General features: G+C 50.4%; 1 protein-coding gene across 2 annotated transcripts in view; it reads left to right on the top strand.

The window, feature by feature from the left end:
* Window positions 1-20,808, top strand: part of SPPL3 (signal peptide peptidase like 3) — an 86,149-nt gene that overhangs the window by 55,857 nt on the left and 9,484 nt on the right. Inside the window, exons 2-9 of one of the 2 annotated variants that reach the window (XM_032967734.2) lie at window positions 1,160-1,237; window positions 5,064-5,167; window positions 9,284-9,403; window positions 11,012-11,090; window positions 17,151-17,263; window positions 18,830-18,936; window positions 19,563-19,723; window positions 20,619-20,806. In XM_032967734.2, the coding sequence (XP_032823625.1) occupies window positions 1,160-1,237; window positions 5,064-5,167; window positions 9,284-9,403; window positions 11,012-11,090; window positions 17,151-17,263; window positions 18,830-18,936; window positions 19,563-19,723; window positions 20,619-20,806 (950 nt within the window). The remainder of the gene's footprint in view (window positions 1-1,159; window positions 1,238-5,063; window positions 5,168-9,283; window positions 9,404-11,011; window positions 11,091-17,150; window positions 17,264-18,829; window positions 18,937-19,562; window positions 19,724-20,618; window positions 20,807-20,808) is intronic. The other variant, XM_032967735.2, reaches the window with a different exon arrangement.

Raw genomic sequence — 20,808 nt, 5'->3', positions numbered from 1 at the left:
GTGGCCAATTCTCTTCTGGGGTGTAAGCCTACCGAAGCTGTTCGGACAAATGGATTATAATTTGGGAGGGGATTTTACTTCCTGCATTAGAAAAAGGTGGCCTTGACCCCTATATTTATAGCTCCCCAGGCCTCTCCTATATAAAAAGAAAAGCATTATCTCAATGGACTGGCTGCTGACTGGCTTAACTCAAGGGCTCTGCGAAGTAATTTTCAAGAGTAGACCAGTGTATCCGGGCTGCCCTGGGCCAATTCCAAAATTAGAGAATTGTATGCCCGTGGAGTAATTTTTAAACCCTCTACCACCCCACTCCCACCATCATCATACTCCATTCATTGTACTATAACAAGATGACACGATTAGACTTCACCTGGTTAAAATAAGGCCGATGAGTTCGCCGTGTGCTGCTCTGGGTGCCTTAAATAACAACAAGAGATTGGAGTCTTGTTTGGTAAAGTTCTGCGTTACAGGGATGTAATCAGGATCTGCTTGCTACAGCTTTAGTTTATCTTAATTAAGTGAACAAAAAAGCATTAACACTCACTGCGGATTTACTGGGGTTGGAGGGGGCAGCTGTAAGTGTGCAAACAACGGGCTGGTAAACTAGTAGAGTCCGCCGCTATTTTTTTTTCGATGATCGCCGGATTAGTTTCTCGTCACTTTGCGGTTGTTATTGTGCGATGTTTTTTTGTTTGTTAAATGCTTGCGACGATTCTCCACCTCCGTTGATGCGATTCGAGGAAGGGGGGGGGTGGTCCGTGATCTTAAGCCGATGGTATTTTAGTTGAATTCAGCGCCATATCGATTTTTATTGTGTCTTGTCATTATCATCTGCTTGGTTTGTGCAGATTTTTTTGCACCGTTAGCCTTAACGTAACAATGCCCTCCCCCCACCCCCCCGCACCTACCCGTTTGCTTAATTGGTAAACTCCTGACACGTGCGTGATGTGATGCGTGAACCCTAAGTGTAACGATCGTCGTCAGCAGGCATCATTGCTCTCGGTCCATCCTTGTCAGAGGGCAACCCACCTCCTCCTCCTCGTCCCCCCCCCCCCTCTACTGTGCAGGTCGTATTCCGAATCAATGAATTTGCTCGTCGTAATGTTTCTGGCATTGCTCCTTTTGACGACGACACCAATGTGTGTGTGTGTTTCCGCAGGGCATATTCGTTGGTGGACTCCAGCCAGGTGTCCACCTTCCTCATCTCCATCCTGCTCATCGTCTACGGGAGCTTCCGGTGAGATTTAAGCGCTCGCCGTTTCGTCGTAGTCTTTGCTGCTGTCCGCTGGTTGCTCGTTGAGGCGAGCTCGTGTCCAGTGGACGGTGGCATAGACAACAAAAATAGGTTTTTGATCTCACTCATTTTATCACCTTCTCGCTTGCTCTCTCACGCAATTACTCACTCACCTCGCTCGCTCACGCGTGCACTCATGCTTGCTCGCTCGCACACAAACACACGCTGCACAGGCACCCATGTGTGCTCTGCCCACATCTCCTTAAACGACCGGATTTACAACCCCGAAAAATCTCTCTGCGTCCATGCCGCCGAACACCCACCTTCCACTTAGTTCATTTCAACAAATATCAATTCTGATATAAAGCTTTCGTGACTGCAGTGATTCATATTCTTGGTTCTTTCGGTAAAGTCACGTTGAATGGAAACAATAAAATAATAAAAATGTTTTCTATATATTTTATTATTTTATTGTTTCCCTTCAACGTGACTTTACCGAAAGAACCAAGAATATAATTATCAATTCCCGAAAGGCTCACGGAACGCCGACACGGAGAGAGTTTTTGGGACGGGAACAACATTTTCCGACCTCCAGAGCATTTTCTGTGCCCCGATCTTTTTTATTTTTGTATTTTTCACACCCCTCCCCCACCCGCACCTCCACCGCTCAAATTCAAGCGAGCCGAGTTAGTCGGCCCGGTCAGGCGGTGCGGGGACCCCTCCGTTGCTCAATGAATCCCGTCGTTGAGTTAAATTTATGAAGCCATGAACCGCACGCGCGTTGACTTTGCACGGGCGGCACTGACACGCAGGTGCAGTCCTGCAAAGTCTTGCTTTACATAAACCTTTCAATTCATGGCTTATAATAGCATCTAGTTTCCTGGGTTTACATAAACCTTTCTATTCACAGCTTGTAATAGCATCTAGTTTCCTGGTGGGGGGGGGGGGGGTCGTGTGTGCGCCTCTAATCATCACCAGCAGCTATAATGTTGAGAGCCAACCCTCTTCTGTTCCAATGGTGCGTTTTTGTGTTTTTTCTGCCTTTTTTAAATTTCCAAAACGTGGCATTAATCAAAAGGGCTCCAGCACAATAGGCCGTGTGTGCGTGCACATGTGTGTGGGGGCATGTGCGCGCACGCCTGTGTGCTTCTGCGCGTGTGTTTGTTTGTATGCGTGCATCCATGTGGAACCTCGCTTGTGGGATGTGGGTGTGTGCGGGTGCAAATTTGAGAAGTGCGTGTGTCTTAAATGAGTATCTGGTACAGCGTTTGAATATCACCACTCCCTCGTATGCCATACCGGCCTTCAAAGGTGCTCGCTAGCAGCACTTGCCTAAAGAGTCTGGGAAGGCTTTACGTGGGATCTTTGCCTTTGTGTGGCACAGTGGGGAGTACAGGTGGTTCACTCATCTCCGTTAACTTAAAACACCTGGCTCTGTCTGCGTAGCCTGCCAGTAAAATTTGTACACCTCTCACGTGGTCGCAAAAGCACCCCTAGCCTGGCACAATCGCTGTGGGGTGACATCTCCGTCGCCCAGTGGCGAATGGTGGCTGTTGTTGTGCGTATGTGTACGTGTGTGAGCAATTATGATTTGTGTGCATTGGTGACTGCCCCTGTTTGTGCGTGCGACCGCGGACAAGGGCCTGTCCGTACCGTCCCAGCTGACCGCCACACAGGGGATCCATTGGCATCAAAGGGCACTAATGCCTTTACCTGCTGTCTGCCGCATAATGGAAACCGTTTAAACCTCCTGTTCACCGAGATCCATGCGAAATGCTTTTCTGTCGGAGCGGGTGATACTCATTCGCTCGGGAATGAAGGCCATGCTTGTGTCGGAAAAAAAAATCCTTCTACTTTTTATTGGGAAATATTTAGACGCAATTATTTACGTGGGTTTTTTTTTAACATGCACGCTATTACCCAGAGTTTTCTTGGCTCCCCCGTGCGTTTTCGGGTTGTGCCATGTGTTGTTCGTCATGTGTTGTCGTCATGTATGGTACGTTGAACCTCTTCCGCACCGTACAGAGTCAACCGTGCTAATCGGAGTTGCGGGAAATGTTCGTCGCATGACCATCAAACTCATGATTTCTTCTCGCATCTGGACTTTTAGTTGAATTCAGTGCATTGCCAAATTTAGTTTTTTTTCTTTGGTGCGGTCATTGTTGACCTGGCCAAGACCGTCAACTCACTGCACTTGAGAACTCGTTTGTAATCGAGAGGCCGATGAAACCTGGATTCGAACCCAGGATTTTGGCGATGCCAGCTCTGCAGCGTTCTAACCTCTGAACCACCTGCCCACCTCTTGTCCCTCCCACCCACCTCCCCACCAACGTAGATCTTAGTTCATGTATGTCTTCGAGAACGTTTTGCCCCGCTAACTAACATTTGCGGCCACCTCTCGGGAGATTTATTTGTGTTGTCCCCCTTTGCCAGCCATTGTGCGAAGCAGGTGAACTGGTTCACAGTGAGCCCTATGCTCTCTCTCTCTCTGTTTGTGTGCGCAAATCTGTTTGCGCACACCCCACCGTCCGCCCCGTGTACGCTTGCAGTCCCAGTGGTTCCACTCTTTGAGGTTTTGTAGTTGCATCCGTCAGCCCCTGTCAGATGGACGGAACGCGATGTTACCGATGGTGTGCGTGGCTATGACCCTTAATTCTCAACGTTAAATACGCTTTGTTCGGTTCAACCCAGAACTGGTGGAGATTAGAAGGCACAGGTGGGGGAGGGAGGGGGGAGGAGGCGTGGGTTGGAGGGGGAGGGCTCGGGGGGATGGGGGATCAGGGGGAGGGGGGGAGACAAGTCTTTTGAACATATTTACTCTTGACCTGAATGTATGGAGGGGGTCTGGCTATACTTGGCCCTGGCAAGATATTTTTACACTATACACCATTTAAACTCCTTTGTTGTTGTGTTAATGCATGTTCTATGTACATGAGTTTTGTTGGGTCTCGTCCCCAACATGGGATGCCAAGGTGACGAGATGTTATCTTCCTTGCTTGGTATGGAAGAGGCCGTGGGTTCGATCCCAAACCTGTCACCTGCACATTTGGAGTTTTGCATGTCTCCCCATGATCGCGTGGATTTTTCTCATCTCCACATTTATAAACATGCATTTAAAGTATTTGGTTGCTGTACATTTTCACGTGATGAGCCACTTCGTTGTGCTATCATTTGTGGGCCAGGTCACTTCTGAAAATAAGCTATATAAATCAAGTGGGCCTTACCTGGAAAAATTTAATCTAGATTATTTCGTTTCATTTTTCCATTTGGTGTACATCATGTTCATAAGACAAGGCGTACATTTGCGCACTCACAACAGCTCTGCTGCTGTTGATACAGATGTTAATACAGCAGTCACTAGGTGATGGAGCCGAGGCTATCAACTTGCTGCATTTCATCACCTGGTATAATCACAGTGCGCCTGAAACTCAAGGATTCTATCCCACGATCTCACCCGTGCTGACTCACAGCTCTGACACCTGTGCCGTGCCGCCACATCATTGCAAGTTTGTTTAAACGTCAGCTTGTGCATACGACTCTTTGTTTAAACGTCAGCTTGTGCATACGACTCTCTGTAAGCAGAGCATCTGTGCCAGAAGTCGGGGCGATGGACCTGCGACAATCAACTCGCTCAACTTGAGCGCTCGGTGTAATCACAGGCGGCTGAAGTCCAGACTCGACCTGAATCTCAACACTGCCTGCTCATTGCTTTGACAGCCCCGCTCATCCATCACACTTCGCTGCTGCATCTGCTTAAGCCTGAGCATTTGCATTTGTTAATGGGGCGTCTGTGTCACTGTCTCCCGTGCCGCCACCTCTCCACCGACAGGTCCCTAAACATGGATGAGCCGGGCCCCGGAGAGAAGGACAAGGAGGGTGGCAGTCACTCACCCAACTGCACGGGGGCTTCGAGCACCAACAACAGTACGCAGCGTATGCTTCGCGCAAAACATGCCACGTCGCGCGTACACACTGGGAACAACCACGACCAACTGCGTGCAACCGCGTGCATCAGCGTGCATCAGCGTGCATCAGCGTGCAGCCGCGAGCAAATGCGAGCAACCGAAAAAAATGCCGTGCCACGGACGAGCTGCTGGTGCGGGGTCCTCCTGTCAACCACGGCAGGGAGGCCGTCGTGGTTAACCCCCCCGCCCCTTGTGGCTGCGTGGTTCATGCGCACGCGTCGTGCCCCGCGGCCCCAGCGGTCCAGTGGTGCGAGTGGTGCCGTTTTATTATTGGCGTTCGCACGGAACGTAAACGCTGCGCCACGCCGGACGAGCGGTTGCGCAGGGGAATGGGGCAGAGGCAGGTAAAAATAGCTCCTCGTGAGAGCTGCCTTTTAGTTTGTTTGTCTTTGCTACGTGTGATATCGAGTCATTCCGGGACAAGCAGATGGTGTGCGTATGTGTTGAACTTCTTTCGCACCATACGTAGCCTAGCCGTTGGCGCAAGTGGTAGCACACTCCGCAAAAAAAAAAACCCCGGCTACCTGAGTTTTGATCTCAACCACGGCTAACATCAGTAGCAGAATGCTATCAGAATCGGTCTGGCCTTCCACCTCTTCCCCCCACTACCCCCCATTCACCATTAACCCACTGCCCAGCATGTTCTAACGACCGATGCGGCATGGCGAGGCTTTCATCCAGCAGTGGATTGACAAACGTGTTGCACGAAGGGTGATGGGGTGGCCCGAGTAAGACACCCAAGCGGCACTTGAACCCCAAACCTTTGAATCGCGAGTCGCTTTCTCTGCTGGCATCGGCACTCTGCGGGATGAACGGTCAAGTATTGCCCTTGGGTTATAAGGGCAAAATGAAGAGTTTACAAGAGCTTGAGTCGACCAGTGAAAGGGCTGAGCGCGTTTCCTGATTTTGCAAGCATCACATGGTGTCCATAAACAAAGAATGTGTGACCCGGGTCCGCTCGCTCGTTTCTCACCTTCTCTCACTCAATTTACTCGCCGCCCTTCGCTCGCTCGGTCACTCGCACGCCGCACAAGCACTCACGCGCTCTGCCCCACGTCTCCTTCAGCGGCCGGATTTCTCACCTCCAAAATAGTCTCTCCATCCATGCTGCCGTCCACCGGTCACTTAGTTCATCGCAACAGTTAGCAATTCCCGTGAGGGTCACGGAACGTGGACGCGGAGAGAGTTTTTTGCGGCGGCGACGGTGTGCCCCGCACCCTCTGCCAAGGTACTTCCCCTCTCAAATAACGTGACATCCTGTGAATGCTTTCTCAACTTTCTTTTCGTCGACGTTGTCAATTTGATTCGCGGTGTGTGTCTTTTTTAAAGCGCGGTTGAATACATTTCCCAAAAATAGTAGTAAGAAGAAGAAGAAAAAAGATCACGTTTCGTTCCGTCTGTGATGAAACGGGTTTCGCTCTTTCGCCCCGTCTTTTGCGCCGTGCGTGTTTTTAATTAACGCCGGCGTTTTGAATTTTCCGCTGCCGCCCGCTGCATTGTCACCCAGCGGTTCTAATTCACGAACAAGCCGAAAAGATTAGCGGTGACATCGTCGCGGGACGGACTCGCACGTGCCACCTCGTGGCCGCCGCGGTTAGCCCGCGTCACCCTTCCACCGCGATAAGCGAGTGATTCTCACGCGGTCGGTGCTTTTTTTGCCGTTCGTCATACGTCGGTGGTTTTATTTTTTCTAATTTGTTCGATTTCGGAATTTCGGCGCAGTGCGTACGTCTGCATGTTGAACTTCCTTCGCACAGTACGTAGCCAACCGTTGTAATCGTCGCGTTGAATCGCGCAAATAAGAATAGCTTATTTACTATTTCATGTTCTTAGTTCTTTCGGTAAAGTCACGTTGAAGGGGAAACAACAACGTGACTTTACCGAAAGAACTAAGAATATGAATTACTGCAGTCACGAAAGCTTTAAATCAAAATTTTACTTATTTACTGTGTATGCACGTTAGTCACTTGGAAATGTTACGTTTTTAGGATGATGCAACTAATGAGAGACGCCACACGGGACTTGCGTTACAGACAAGGCCCGAAATAGAATCGAGTAATGTACCGAACCGCAATTCGTGAATCCTGACAATTCATATAAAGTGGTCCCTTGGTTAACAATATTAATTGGTTCCATGACAACCATCCTTAATTTAATTATTGTTGATTGAATATAGGAAATACATGTTAAAGGCTTAATTTGTTCCAAGACGATCATAAAGCTGACCCTTTTCACCCTAAAAACATAATTTATAATATTTAAACACGCAATTTAAAAAATGAACCTGAAAATAACATATTAAAGCATTAATAAGACTAGAAAAGTGGATAAAGAATTAATAATAGAGCGTGAAAAGGTGCATAAATAGAACACAATAAAAAATTATTACCTTAGACTCAGAAGATGGGTGGCTTGAGGGGTTGATGGAGAAGTTGGGGTGGGAGAAAATAAAATTTTGGAAGGAGTCTCCTCCCATGAGAACCTCTGGATATTCAGGGGTGAATACTTAGTGTTAAAAAAACATTACTTATTCAAGAGAGCTGTTTCGATAAGCAACGCACATTAAACACTGAAAATCTTAGTAGCCAGTTGCTCTCAAAACGCTCATAAAAGGGCGTCGCTGATTGGCTGAGGTCTGCTGTCTAGTCTACTTAGGAGCGCTGCCGATTGGCCGAAATTGGCGAGTCCGCGTGATATCGTAAACGTATCGTTAATCTGAAATGTATCGCTCGTAGAAACAATGGGACCCCATGGGAGGGCGGATGGTTAGTCGAAATATCGTTAATCGATGACATCGTAAACCAAGGGACCACTGCAATGACTGGGTGTGAGGGAGGGAGGGGGGTTCATTGGTTACATGGCTGGTAACTTATCTGAACAGCTGTGAGACAGACCCTTAAATGATACAGAGTGAAGTCAGAGGATATCCATTCCACTACGTGATATGAGACGCGAAGTCACGATGCACAACAGCTGATGAACCAAAGCCAAATGGCCGGTTATTATTTTCTGCGCAGGTGGTGGGTTTACTGGGTAAAAAATAATGGGACAGGAACTGCCTGCCCACCGACGCACATAATCTTGGTCGGTATTTGGCTCCGTGCAAATGTAAGACACTACAATGAAGACATTTCAAAAATAAAAAAAAACCTATTAATTATTCGGAAAAATGAATTAGAGCAGTTTCGGCTTGGACCCTAATGCGATGGCACAAGACAACAACAACAACAACAAAAAACGGCCTCGCCAATGTTTCCATCATTATTGATGCTGCTTTGGACCAAAAGAATCGGTCTCGGCAACTCTATCGATGGAGTCAGTGTTCCTCCCTACGCTGCTGCCGAAGGATTTGGCCATGATGTGAAACATTAGCCAACTTTATTCCCAGTTTTTTTTGTCTTCCCCGTCACGAGGCAGTGCGTGAGTAATTCAGGCGGTGAGTTGCAGTTTGTTCTTCGTCATGCTGTGTGCTCGCGCCCTTAGCAGTCAACTCGGACCATTCCCTCCTGTGATTACTTGCCGCCATCCAGATAAGAGCGACTTCACAAAGCTTACAGCTTCGCCGGGTAGATTTCCCGCGGGGATTTTTTACAGAGTCGGCAAGTCTCCCCATCATCCTGCTTTTGCAGCGCGCGCCTTGCGATGACAGCGCATTCGTGCCCCGTCAGTGGCGTAGCTATCGAGTGTGTAGGCGGTGCAATTGCACCAGGGCCCCCGCGGTCCGAAGGGGCCCAGGCGCACTGGGCTAAGGAGAGAAAGGAGGGGGGGGGGGTCGGGGTAGTGGGCGGTGAGGTGTGGGGGAGGGCGCCCATTTAATTAAATACACCTGGGCCCTTTCCAGACTCGCTACGCCCATGCACTCGCCATATCCGCTGACACAAGTCACAGCAGCCAAAGCAGCTGTATTGTCATTTTCGTGGATAATGATAATGATGATGATAGGATCCTGGTAGTCAGCCATGCTACGCCGCTAACGTCTTCCATGTCCATCTCTCGCCTTCCGCTGTGCTCTCCCCCTCCACCCACCATCGCCTTCCCCCACTGTGCCCCCCACTATTGCCCCCCCCCTCCCCCCCGTCTGCAGGCATCCAGACAATAGACTCGACGCAGGCGCTCTTCCTGCCCATCGGCGCGTCCGTGTCGCTGCTCGTCATGTTCTTCTTCTTCGACTCGGTGCAGGTCGTCTTCACCATCTGCACCGCGGGTAAGACGAAGGTGTCTGCCAGCTCCTCGCTCGCTCGCTCGCTCGCTCATTCGCTCGATTTTTCATTGGCGAAGTACTCGGTGCCAAGACAGCCGACCGATGGAGGAAATTGCAGGGCTGCGCCTTTTACCTAATTTATTTTAAGCAAGTGTGCGAAATGCGTGCGTGCGGTTGTGCGTATGGCTGTGTGTTTTCGCACAAACGCCTGTCTTGTGAGTGCAGTCAAATCCCCTTGCCGCATTGAGGCCCCCCCCCCCCTCCCTTAATGGACCTGCTCGCCAGCTTGTTTTTAATGGCAGTGCTGGCTTTGAGCTCAACGAACAGATGCATGTTGAATAACTGCACCTCCTCCAGGTGGTGTCGGGATGCGTTGAACGTGGGCACAGCTGTTTTTACCAGTTCACCCAGACACGGGTTCTCACCTGGTTTAAACAGAATCGTCACCAACTCACAATGTTTGCGCCATGAATAAAGTTAATTGGAAAACATATTGGCGTCTTCACCTTCGTCGGCGCTCCTAAGCCAGTCGTCGTTAATTCCCATTTCCCCAGGGCAGGGGTCATTCTCTTTGTAAGACGGACTACCGTTAACTTTATATTCTTTGGGTCTTTCGGTAGAGTCACGTAGAATAAAAAAAAAATTACGTTCACTTCCTACAAAGCGGTACTGCCTTTATTGACCCCAATACACTGATGAGCTGGGTCAACTTCCTCCCTTCCCCATCCCTCTCTCTCCCAACAGGGGTTTAACCCGTAACATTGTGATTACAAGCCAGGCAGCCTTAACCACAGTGCAATAAAAAACACGACTGAAGCGGTAAAACATATATCCGACTCTTTTTTTTCTACAAAGTAAACAGGGAAAGTGGTAATAAAGGGGTGCCTGTGTAAGCGTTAATCGTGTTTTTCTTACGTAAACACAACCAGCGCGTGCCCTCCGCTGCCTTTCGCCGAAGCCCGAGTCCCCCTCGCCGCCGCTCGCGTGACCGCGAGCGTAATTAATAATCCCCGGGGCTCTTCCTCGACCATTGCCCGAGCGAGATGGAGATTACGCCGCTCGGGGCTAATCCTCCCACCTGCTCGGGGACGCACGTCTCGTCCGTGCGACAGGCGAGGAAGCCACCCTCCGCTCACGGCTTCGCTAAACTCGCGAGCTGCCGACGGCCCCCGCGGTGTTTTGCGGCTCAAACCCCCCCCCCCCCCCCCGCGCGCCTGCCCTGCCGCCCTCTCGCCGAGTGGCGGTCTTAGACGTCCGATTCAAGGTCACGCTTGATGTCGTGTGACCGCGGCGAGAGCTCAAAAGGAGATCCGCGATGGGTCTCGTTTTGCAAGGCTCGCCTGGGTCACCGAAACGACGGAAGGCAAAAACCAAACGAGGTTAAGTACAGCAATGAAGGAAGTCGATCGGAAACGACAACAAAAACTCGCGCGTGCGTGTGTGGCGAGCGGTGGCGCGCACGTGCCTCGCGGACTGCGCCGCAGGGTCCGCCAACTCGTTCGGTTGGGCCCCCCTCCGCACGTCCCCGTCTGTCTAAACGGCACGCGTCTGTCTTTGTGTGTGGTTTTTTTTGTGTGTGTGCCCCCACTGTTGGCCGGCGTCCCTCTGCAGTGCTCGCGACCATCGCGTTTGCGTTCCTGCTGCTGCCCATGTGCCAGTACCTGACGCGGCCCTGCTCCTCCCAGAACAAGTAAGCGTCGCTTATCGCCGCCACCGTCGCCACGCTAACCACGCTCGCCACACTCCGGCACGACCTTTGAACTTTCCTCGCCTGTCTTGTACGAATCACTCGGAGCAACAGCGGTGCATCGATTCGTCAAATAAACATCTATTCTATGCATATACAAACACGTTATTTACAGCACCACCACCAGCATCATCATCGGTCGTGAGCAGTGGAGATGGTAGGGTGATGCAGCGGTAACACTCGTGGCCTTACAGGACAAAGGACCTAGGTTTGATGTTTAACTTGGGTGGCCTTTCTTTTTCGAGTTTGAATGTACTCCCTGTTGTTCTTCCCATGGCTGAAACATTACAGGGTCTTCAGAAAAACATGCCCGAATGTTCATCACATTGTTTCCTAAAATAATACATGCACACAACTTGATATTTTAGCTGCCAAAAGAAGTTTGGGAGTTTTAGATCATGTGAACACGTCTTTATGTGTGAGCGCGGATGCCGCGCTCACTCGTTGGTGTTTGTAAACTCTAATTCCAGTTGTACGTGTATTATTTTAGGAAACGTAATGAAAACTCCTGCGTATTTTTGAGAAGATCCTGCACAGTGTAATTGGTGGTGTTATTATCATCAATGGCAGAGCAGAATCATTACCATTGATTAAATGGCTGGGCTGGGGTGAATTATTATGTCCGCAAATCACTAATGCTAGGATTTTTGCGTGGTGGTCACAGAAATCGGGAATTCTAACCGATATCTAAATTGCGAATAAACACAAAAGCGAACGACACATTGCATTCGGGAATTAGTTTATTTTATTTCAAAAACGGCGTACGTTGCGAGATGCGGTGGGCACTGGCCCACTTTCTGTGGATTATTTGGGGGGGGGGGGGGGGGATTGGTTTTCCCCCTGGCACGTGGCCCGTAAATTTTATGAAAAATTACCGTTGCTAATCGCGAACTCTTAACACCTTCGCACTCATCGCTGCCCGCCCACACTCCTTCTCCGGCATCATCGCCCGTTAATGCTTGACCTTTTTTTGTCCATGAAGATGTAACGCTCTTCTGATTTATTTCATTTTTTTCTTCTCCCTGAAAACTGCAACACATTCAATGCGACGCGTTTAACCCACCTTTGCACTTGAAAGGCGGCTGTCGAGGAGGTGTATTTCCTTGAAGGGTTGGGTGCTCCCCCTGCCTAAAGAATTACAGTGGAATCTATTATAACCTGATCTGACATCTGATGGATAACAAAAAAAAACAATCCAGATTTTTTTTTTATAAATGCCACTTAACAAGGCTTTAGCCCATTGAAATTCATAACCTCTTTGGAAACGGGTATCCGATTCACCATGGTTACACCAGTCCGTTGTCAACGGCGCGTTTGAAATTCTCCAGAAAGCTGGCAAAGGGCACCCGCGCCATGACGACCTCATTTTTTTATTGAGAGCGACTGTTTCATCGACCACGATCAAATCTACTGTCGGATGAAGGTCCTCCACAAGCCATTCCCGTTTTCTCAAGTTGCTGCGATGTAACGATCCGCCTGGCACCGCACGCACGCACACACACACACGCAAGCTGACTTTCACCACTCCACATCCGTGGTGGACGCCCTCCCGGGCACGTTTCTTCCTTTGGCTTGTCGCTCTGTCGTGAGTCTTGGCCATTGTCTTGTCCCTTTCTCTGGCGTTGTCCTACCCGAGCTGGAGTCCACGTCGCTTGGGAAAAACACTGCATGACAGAAAGAGCAATCGCAGGGATTAGAGAACTTATGCATGTTAGAGACATCATGCCCGACTGTCGTCATACAGGACTTCATCGGAGGCTCTTTTTTTTAATGCCTGCTTTCTGGAAGGTGTGGCATGCTCTGGTACACCCGCACACAAAGCCTGAGGAAGGGGCTCAGTTGGGATTTTGACCGTCAAAATGGATAGGTGACAAGTGTGGTGTGACCGCTGGGCTTTTTAAAATTAGTCTATTTTTAAACTATTTTTTTATTTTTCCAGGTAAATCCCACTGAGCTATATAGCTCTTTCAGAAGTCTCCTGGCCACAAATGAAAGCTCTACGAAGTGGTTCATCACGTGGACATTTATAGCAGCCAAATACTCCAAGAAGCATGTTGATTTTAAATATGGAGGGAAAAACCAGAGGACCCAGAAAAAAATCCACGCTACCACGGTAGAACATGCAAACTCCAAATATACCGGCGTCAAGGTCGCGATTGAACCCCACAATCTTCTGCGTACCAGGCGAGGTAGTTAACATCTTGCCACTGCCCTCTCAGTTTTTACCACTGCGTAAAACCCGGCTTGGTTCAAGAAGCTCACCATCTCTAACCCCACTGTCTCTAACCCCACCATTCTCAGTCGAGCGTGCATTCTTTCTCGGCATTTTGCATTTCAGCTCGTGCTGTCAGATCTTTAGCTGTGATCAAAATATATATTTTACAACTATGCTTTCCAGACACCCAGTTGATTGAATTTGACATCCGAATGTTACATTATTCACGATAGATTTTCCATAATGCACTTTGGTGATTTCATATGATGGGACAATGCATGCTGGCAGCATTGAGCCTGCGTGCACTTTTTCATCTGAATATCTCTTCACGTGCAAATATAAAGTGATCGAATATGGTTTTACAAAATTTGGTCGGCGAAAAGTGAATGGGTGGAGACGATTGCCTGCGAGGCGCCATCCTCTTTCCTTTCATCCCCGGCTGAACCGACCTTCCTCGGTCCGTCCCGTTCCCTTGGCGCCGAATTCTTAAATTAACATTTTTCTCTCTTCTCGCTCACAGTTGCGTGACGGATAATTTGCGACTCTCGGCTCTTGTTGTTGCCGTCAAGGGACCTTCGTAATCATTCTCTCGCTTGTGTTTCGCAACCGCGCACGCTGTACTGTGCACTACCGATCACGTGCTGCCACGGTGTAATGATTAGCGCCGCTGGACTTGCAATCTCACTGGTCCGCCAGTTTTGGTTTGATCTCCCGGCGCAGCAGTCGAAACAATCGTGCATGTTTTCGTAATCATGCCCCATCCCCACCACCCACCCTGCCCACCCGCCCCCCCGCCTCTTGTTATCCACCCAGCAGTACGAATGGGTGCATCATGGTGAGTCAATCGACAGGTGGTACTCCCGTCTCTTGGAAGACGCCTGGCCTCCATGGAGGAGTAGGCCAAAACGTCGTCTCGAGTGGCTCTCTAGAGCTCCCTTTAGTAGAGGCTCTTCCACCAGCGGTGGCACGGGCAAGCAACTGCAGGGCTGCGCCTTTTACCAATCGTCTCTCGCTACACAACAACGACCACCCCCCCCCCCGTATCGCCTGTAACAGTCTTTTGGGGAAAGTGCTGTTCGTGAGCACCTATGAAGGACGAGACTGCACACGAGGGGATGGGTGGCCAGCACCATGCCCAGCCACCTTTGTCTCCCCAGTGGCAATGTTTTTACACCTCGCACCAGGTACTCATTTGAGGTCGAGTCGACCTAGGGGAGGCCGAGGACTGGTTCAGATAATCGTCACTGGTGTTGGCTATGAGCAGGAGTCGAACCTGGATCGCCGTTACACGACCACTCGTTACACGACCACTCGCCGCCAAAGACAAAAGATCCCCGTATAGCCTTAAGACCGTTGGGGCAAGTGCTGTTCGCGAGCCATCTAAGAAGACCTCTCGCCATAGACTAACTCACACCCTCACTGCATGCTATGGTTTCCTGCACCCACTCTCCACCCCACATTTGCCTCCTCCTAGTAATCCCGTGGATCTGGCTAAGACTCGAAAGCATCAGGCGTGATGATTCACACAGCCTTGGCAGCAGCCCAGCACAGCTGCTGGTCAAAACAAATCTCCCATCATCCCTTAACAAAAAAAAAAGATTACATGGTTCTTAAAAAAAAAATACATTTCCGATATTTTTCAGCGGTCAAAAAGATCCACATGGGGTGTGTTGTTCAGTTAATTCATGCCGGGCGGATTACTCTACGCATGAGATGTGCGATTTCGGTGGATGCGGTTTGATTCAGGATTAGTGTGTGCGCGCGCGTGCCCTCGTGTAAGGGGATGACATGCTGCGAGTAGCCGGTGGAGATTGCGAAAGGTAACGGTGAACGCGCAGCCCTGAAATTGCTCGCTCCCTCGTCCACGCACTATTCTGGATTGGCGCGCTCCTCCTTACGTAGCATCCCAGATCTGACACGATCAGGAGAGATTTCTGGCATGGTATGGTCGCAGGCCTCGATAAGGATGGCCGCTGTTGACGCTGCACTAAAGGGTACTCATTTTACTGACTCCGGGGAGGGATGATGGATCATGGAATCTTGGAACTGGCACCCTGTTCACTCGCGAGCCGTACTCTGAAGCCCGTTTTTCCACCTGGCCAACGTGCGCGCTGTATAGAAGTAATTTCAGATGTCACTTTTCTGCCAAATACAAAGGCGAGTTTTATCGATGCACTCGAGTGGCTCTCTTGTGGCCCGGCCGCTTTTCGCTCTGCTTGAGATTTCTGTCTGAAAACCGTTGAGACCTGCGTTTACAGGAGGCCGTTTTTCATCGAGCGTGCTGGAGCTCGCACACTTGTGCGCCAGCAACGCATACCAATGTGGCCTCGAGCGAAGAGTTCTTAATCATTTCGTACTTCCCGCTGGGACGTGCACATCGTTCAGAAACACGGTCTTTTACAATAAAAAAAAAATGTATGAAAACTGCGCAAAGAAGCGTGGAGAGAGGCAATTATGGCTTTGCAGTGTCTTGCCAAAATTCTTTGACTTGACTGCGCATAGAGAGATGCACATTCATAGATAGAAAGAGGAATGAATGGATTCGATGACATACGCAGGAAAATTAATCTGCGAGCGGTTAACAAAAGCGAGCGGACTCGAGTGCGACTACGTCGCTGGAGGAGACGATGGCAGAAGAGTAATGGAGTGGCCACCAAAGGAGAGAACGAGTCCCAGAGCAACATCCACCAGAGAGATGGAGCAATGAAATCGGCTCGTGCACAGATGCCCTGTGGATCGTTATTTCGCAGCATCGTGAGCGATAGCAACGGCTAGATGAGGCCTTAATCCGCCAGTGCATCACTGGTCATGGCTGATGCTGCTGCTGCTGATGATGATGACTGGAGCACTCGCGATGGGTCAGGGGAGGCGTCGCACGCAGATCGGTATGCGGGACCCCGCGCCGCTGATACCAGCTGTCGCCTCTTCAAGGTCGGCCCGCCAAGGAGACGTTAAATCCTGGGCTTAGCTCAGTCCGGAATTCCTACTCGAATGAATGCAAAGAAAGCTAGTGGCTCTCTAAATTGAAAGCATATGTTGAGTAAAACAACATTTTTGCGGAAAATGTAAAACAATGATGTTGACACGGTAAGTAATCGCAGGTGTATGCGAGTGTTTGCGCGCAAGTCGCAGCGTTATTAGCGGTCGACGGATATCGGCAGCAAAGCCAGCCGTGGTGCCGGTGGTGGCGTTTGCCTGTAATCCCGCACTGTGATAAGTGGAATGGGCGTGTAACGTGCAAACTCTTGTCATGTGTGGGAGGCGCTCAACATGTCGAAAAGCGATTTGGCAGTACAGCAGCAGGCAAGGCAGTGTGCATCACTGTGAAATTTCTTGGGGCATTCTCCCTTCCCTTCACATAAACATCCCCATCGATGAACGTGCTAAACATCCCAATGCAGAATCCTGCTGAACAAGAACCTTGAGACTTCCACCGGGCTTCTGTTTGATGTGGCCGCTGTATCACTCGGTCAGTGAAGGACAGTGGCGTAGCGTGGTTGGCATGGGCCCTGCTGCAAGGACTTGAATGGGACCCCCCCCCCCCTCCTCCGCTTCCCCCATTAATCCAATGTCCCCCACTGCTCATAGCCCCGGTGTCTCAGCCCCTCCTGCCCTTGGGCCCCGGTGCAGTTGCACAGCCTGCACACTCGATGGGCTACGCCGCTGGGTTGTGATGAGATGGGTTGGCGTGCGGAGCTGAGTTGTCTCGCTTGCCGGGAGTTGGATCCGATTTGATCCGCGCGTTGTCTTCCGTGCGTTGCCCCCCACCTCCCCCCCCCCCCCCGCAGGATCTCGTTTGGCTGCTGCGGTCGCTTCACAACGGCCGAGCTGCTCTCGTTCTCGCTCTCCATCGCCCTCGTCCTCATCTGGGTGCTCACCGGACACTGGTTGCTCATGGACGGTATTGATCTTCGTGCGCCGCTTGCAGTTATTCTCATGTGCTGTCGGTATCGTTTCCCGCTCTCAAGAGACGGAGAGGCCGTTGGGAACTCTCTCGCACCGCGCTCCCTGCTAGAGGCGAATGGCCTCACGGTGGAGATTATGATTTTGGCCATGAACCTAATACAAATGCTTCTGCTGATGATGATGTTTGTATGTATGTTGAACTTCTTTCGCACAATACCTAGCCGACCATGCTAAACAGAAGGGGCGTTGGAAGGACAACAGACTAAACATAAAAAGCAGTTCCAAAAAAAATAGTTTTCAATTTAGATGTAGAAGTGCATATCTCCAGTGGCTTCCAAATATCGGAAGGAAGAGCATTCCAGACAGCCACAGAAGCGCGTCTGAAAGCGCACAATGCAGTGATCGTCTTTGTTCGATGTCTAGACAAAAGCCGCTGCTAGGAATAAATGATGTTGATAATGCTGTTACTACAGCTGCTTGTGACGATAAAGATTCTATAAAAGCTGCTGCTGGTGACGATGCTGATGTTAATGACGCGCACCACTCCGACAGTGGTGGCAGCCGCCTGTTTCGTGATACCAGATCAGGGCCGGGTGAACTCCGTGAATGGGAGCCCATTAAAAACATAACTTGTGAAGAACACATGCAACACGCCGTTGAAAGTCCACTGACAACGCCGTGAGACCTACCGTTTCATGAAGGGCGTGGAATGGCACCAAATCGCTTCTCCCATTCGCCCGGCCCTCTCCTTACCCACCCGCGCTCAGGCTCGAAAATGAGTTTTTTCCTGAAAGTAGAATTTCCGCGGCGATTCTGCTAAGCCTGACGAGCGGCAGAAAAGGGTGATGTCGGTTTCCAGGGGCGGCCATACGGTAGCTCACGAGCCACGCACGTCTCCCGGGACAGTCGGAGTTGTGGCTAAAATTAACTGGAGAGAAGAGAGAGTTGAGGGGATGCGGTAGAAGAGTGTGATGTCCAATCTTTTAAGACTTAAGATAGTTGATCATGGTGGTAATCTACGCTCACTGTGATATCCAATAATAATGTAATAATTAACACTGTGCACAATCATTATGATAATAATGAACACTGATGTACAATCAATTAGGGTAATCTACACTATGAACAGCAAATCGTAGTGGTAACACAGCATAGAGTCGTGTGGGTTATTTGACCATATACTTGACCATGCTGGTCAGTGTGGGTTAGTATAGGTGGGGTGCAATCCGGGACCCGTTCTGATATCACTCGCCACTGATGATCGCCCTAGCCAGGAGGAGTTGAAACACAAAGCACGGGATTCATAGCGCACTACGGGAACAACTGCACCACGCGCTCCACCCTGTGTGAAAATGTCATTTCCAAAAAGATGCAAAACGTTATTTTAAACAACACACCGTAAACACGGGGGAGGTGTGTAAAAAGAAATCTGCCATCATGTCTCTTCATGGTAACATAAACCTTCGCACAGCATGCGAGCTTTTATGGCAGCCCTGCCATATGAGAGTCGGGGGTGATGCGAGTGCCTCTTCCCTTCGCGCCCGTGCGTCTGCGTGCGCAGCGCTAGCGATGGGCCTGTGCGTCGCGATGATCGCGTTCGTGCGACTGCCCAGCCTCAAGGTGTCCTGCCTGCTGCTCTCCGGCCTGCTCATCTACGACGTCTTCTGGGTACGGCCCTCGCGTGTCCTCGCGAGCACGCCACCGTACACCCGTCGATTGTCTCCGTTGTATTTTTTTTTTGTGTTGGTGCACCGCTACCGACGAGGCGTTATCGCTATTTTTCGTGATTGGTTGAGGTCTGTTAATTGTCGCCACTGCTCGCCTCTTTCAGTAGTGGCGCGTTTCGGCGAAAGTTGGCCATGCAGCTGATATCGCGACAATCGTCACACCGTGAAATATAATAATGTAATATATATATCGTGAAACATGAACCCGAGGAACGACGTAGTTTAACGAGGCGGGAACTCCGAAACAGGGTTATTTGCTAAGGGTGACCTCTGAGGCATTAGTTTTGCCAGTAGTAAGGGGCGATGATTGCTACGTATAGTCCCAATTCAGTGACATAGCGACTCGTGTGCCTGTGCACACGAGTCGCTACAAACCCAGCAACCCGAGTTGGAGTACCCGGTGCGGTGTGTAAACATCGCCACTCGGTAGACAAAGGCGGTCGAGCGTGGCGCTGCACCGTGCCGGCCTTCGTTGGCGCTACTCCACTAACAGCACTTGCCCCAACAATCCGTGAAGGCTATAATGGGGGATCTTTGTCTTGTGTGTGTGTGTGCGCGTGCGAGCAGGTGTTCTTCTCCGCATACATCTTCAGCAGCAACGTGATGGTGAAGGTGGCCACGCAGCCGGCCGACAACCCCATCGACGTGCTGTCGCGCAAGCTGCACTTCCCGCAGGGGGGGCGCGACGGCCCCCGCCTCTCGCTGCCCGGAAAGCTCGTCTTCCCCAGGTGGGGGGTGGGGAGATGGGGGGGGGGGGGGTTGTGGGGAGGGGGGGGGGTGGTTGGGGGGAGCAGCATGGATGGGCAACGCGGATTGATATATTGAAATTGGACGCAAGTTTAATTCGTTTTTTTGTTGAGAATATTCTTGCCCTGCCACGGGACAAAGAATCTGTTCAGATCGCTCCCGCAGAGCAACGCGCGCGACACCTTTAGTGTTTGACGAAAGCCCCCTGCAGTGGAATACCACAGAGCCGCTTCTGAGATCCGTTCACGTGACCTCCGGTTCATGTAGAACGGGGCGGCTATTTCCCGCCAACTCTGCCTGAGAGTAATGCTCGTCGCGGTACATTCGACCTGATATTTTAATCCTTGGGCCTGAAATTCAGTCAAATTAAGTGCAGTAGCTAATGCAATGTAATAAGGCGGGGGTTAATTGTAGTCAATGACGACCGAGCCGAAACCATTAACGCACCATGCTTGACAACCCTGGTAAATCATAGGCGACTTAAATCTGGATTCGAACCAAACACCTAAGCAGTGCCGGCTCTCAGAGTCGATAAGACTTGGGCGCTATGGTGGTGAGATGTTAACTACCTCACCTGGTATACAGGAGGTCGTGGGTTCGATGCCTCTGTATTTGGAGTTTGCATTCTCTCTCCCCGTGATTGTGTGGATTTTTGTCCGTATCCTCTGGGTTTTTCCCCCCACATTTAGAATCAACATACATTAAGAGTGTTTGGGTGCTACAAATTTCTACACGATAAGCCACTTCGTTGAACGATAATTTGTGATAGCCAGGTCGCTTCTGAAAAATAGCCATGCAGCTCAGTGGGCCTTACCTGGTAAAATAAAAAATGTTCAGTTTTCTTCACGTGGCATCTCCCTGGGTGTGCGTGCTCAGTTCGAGCGGAAGCCACTTCTCCATGCTGGGCATCGGCGACATCGTGATGCCTGGGCTGCTGCTGTGCTTCGTGCTGCGCTACGACAACTACAAGAAGCAGGCGAACGGCGTGGACCCAGACGCAGCGTTCCCCAGCCGCATGCAGCGCGTCTCCTACTTCCACTGCACCCTCATCGGATACTTCATCGGT

Source organism: Petromyzon marinus, chromosome 38, assembly GCF_048934315.1.
Source record: "Petromyzon marinus isolate PM22_M1 ecotype Great Lakes invasive population chromosome 38, UKy_Petmar_22M1.pri1.0, whole genome shotgun sequence".
NCBI lineage: Eukaryota > Metazoa > Chordata > Hyperoartia > Petromyzontiformes > Petromyzontidae > Petromyzon > Petromyzon marinus.
This window is presented reverse-complemented; position numbering and strand designations above follow the sequence as displayed.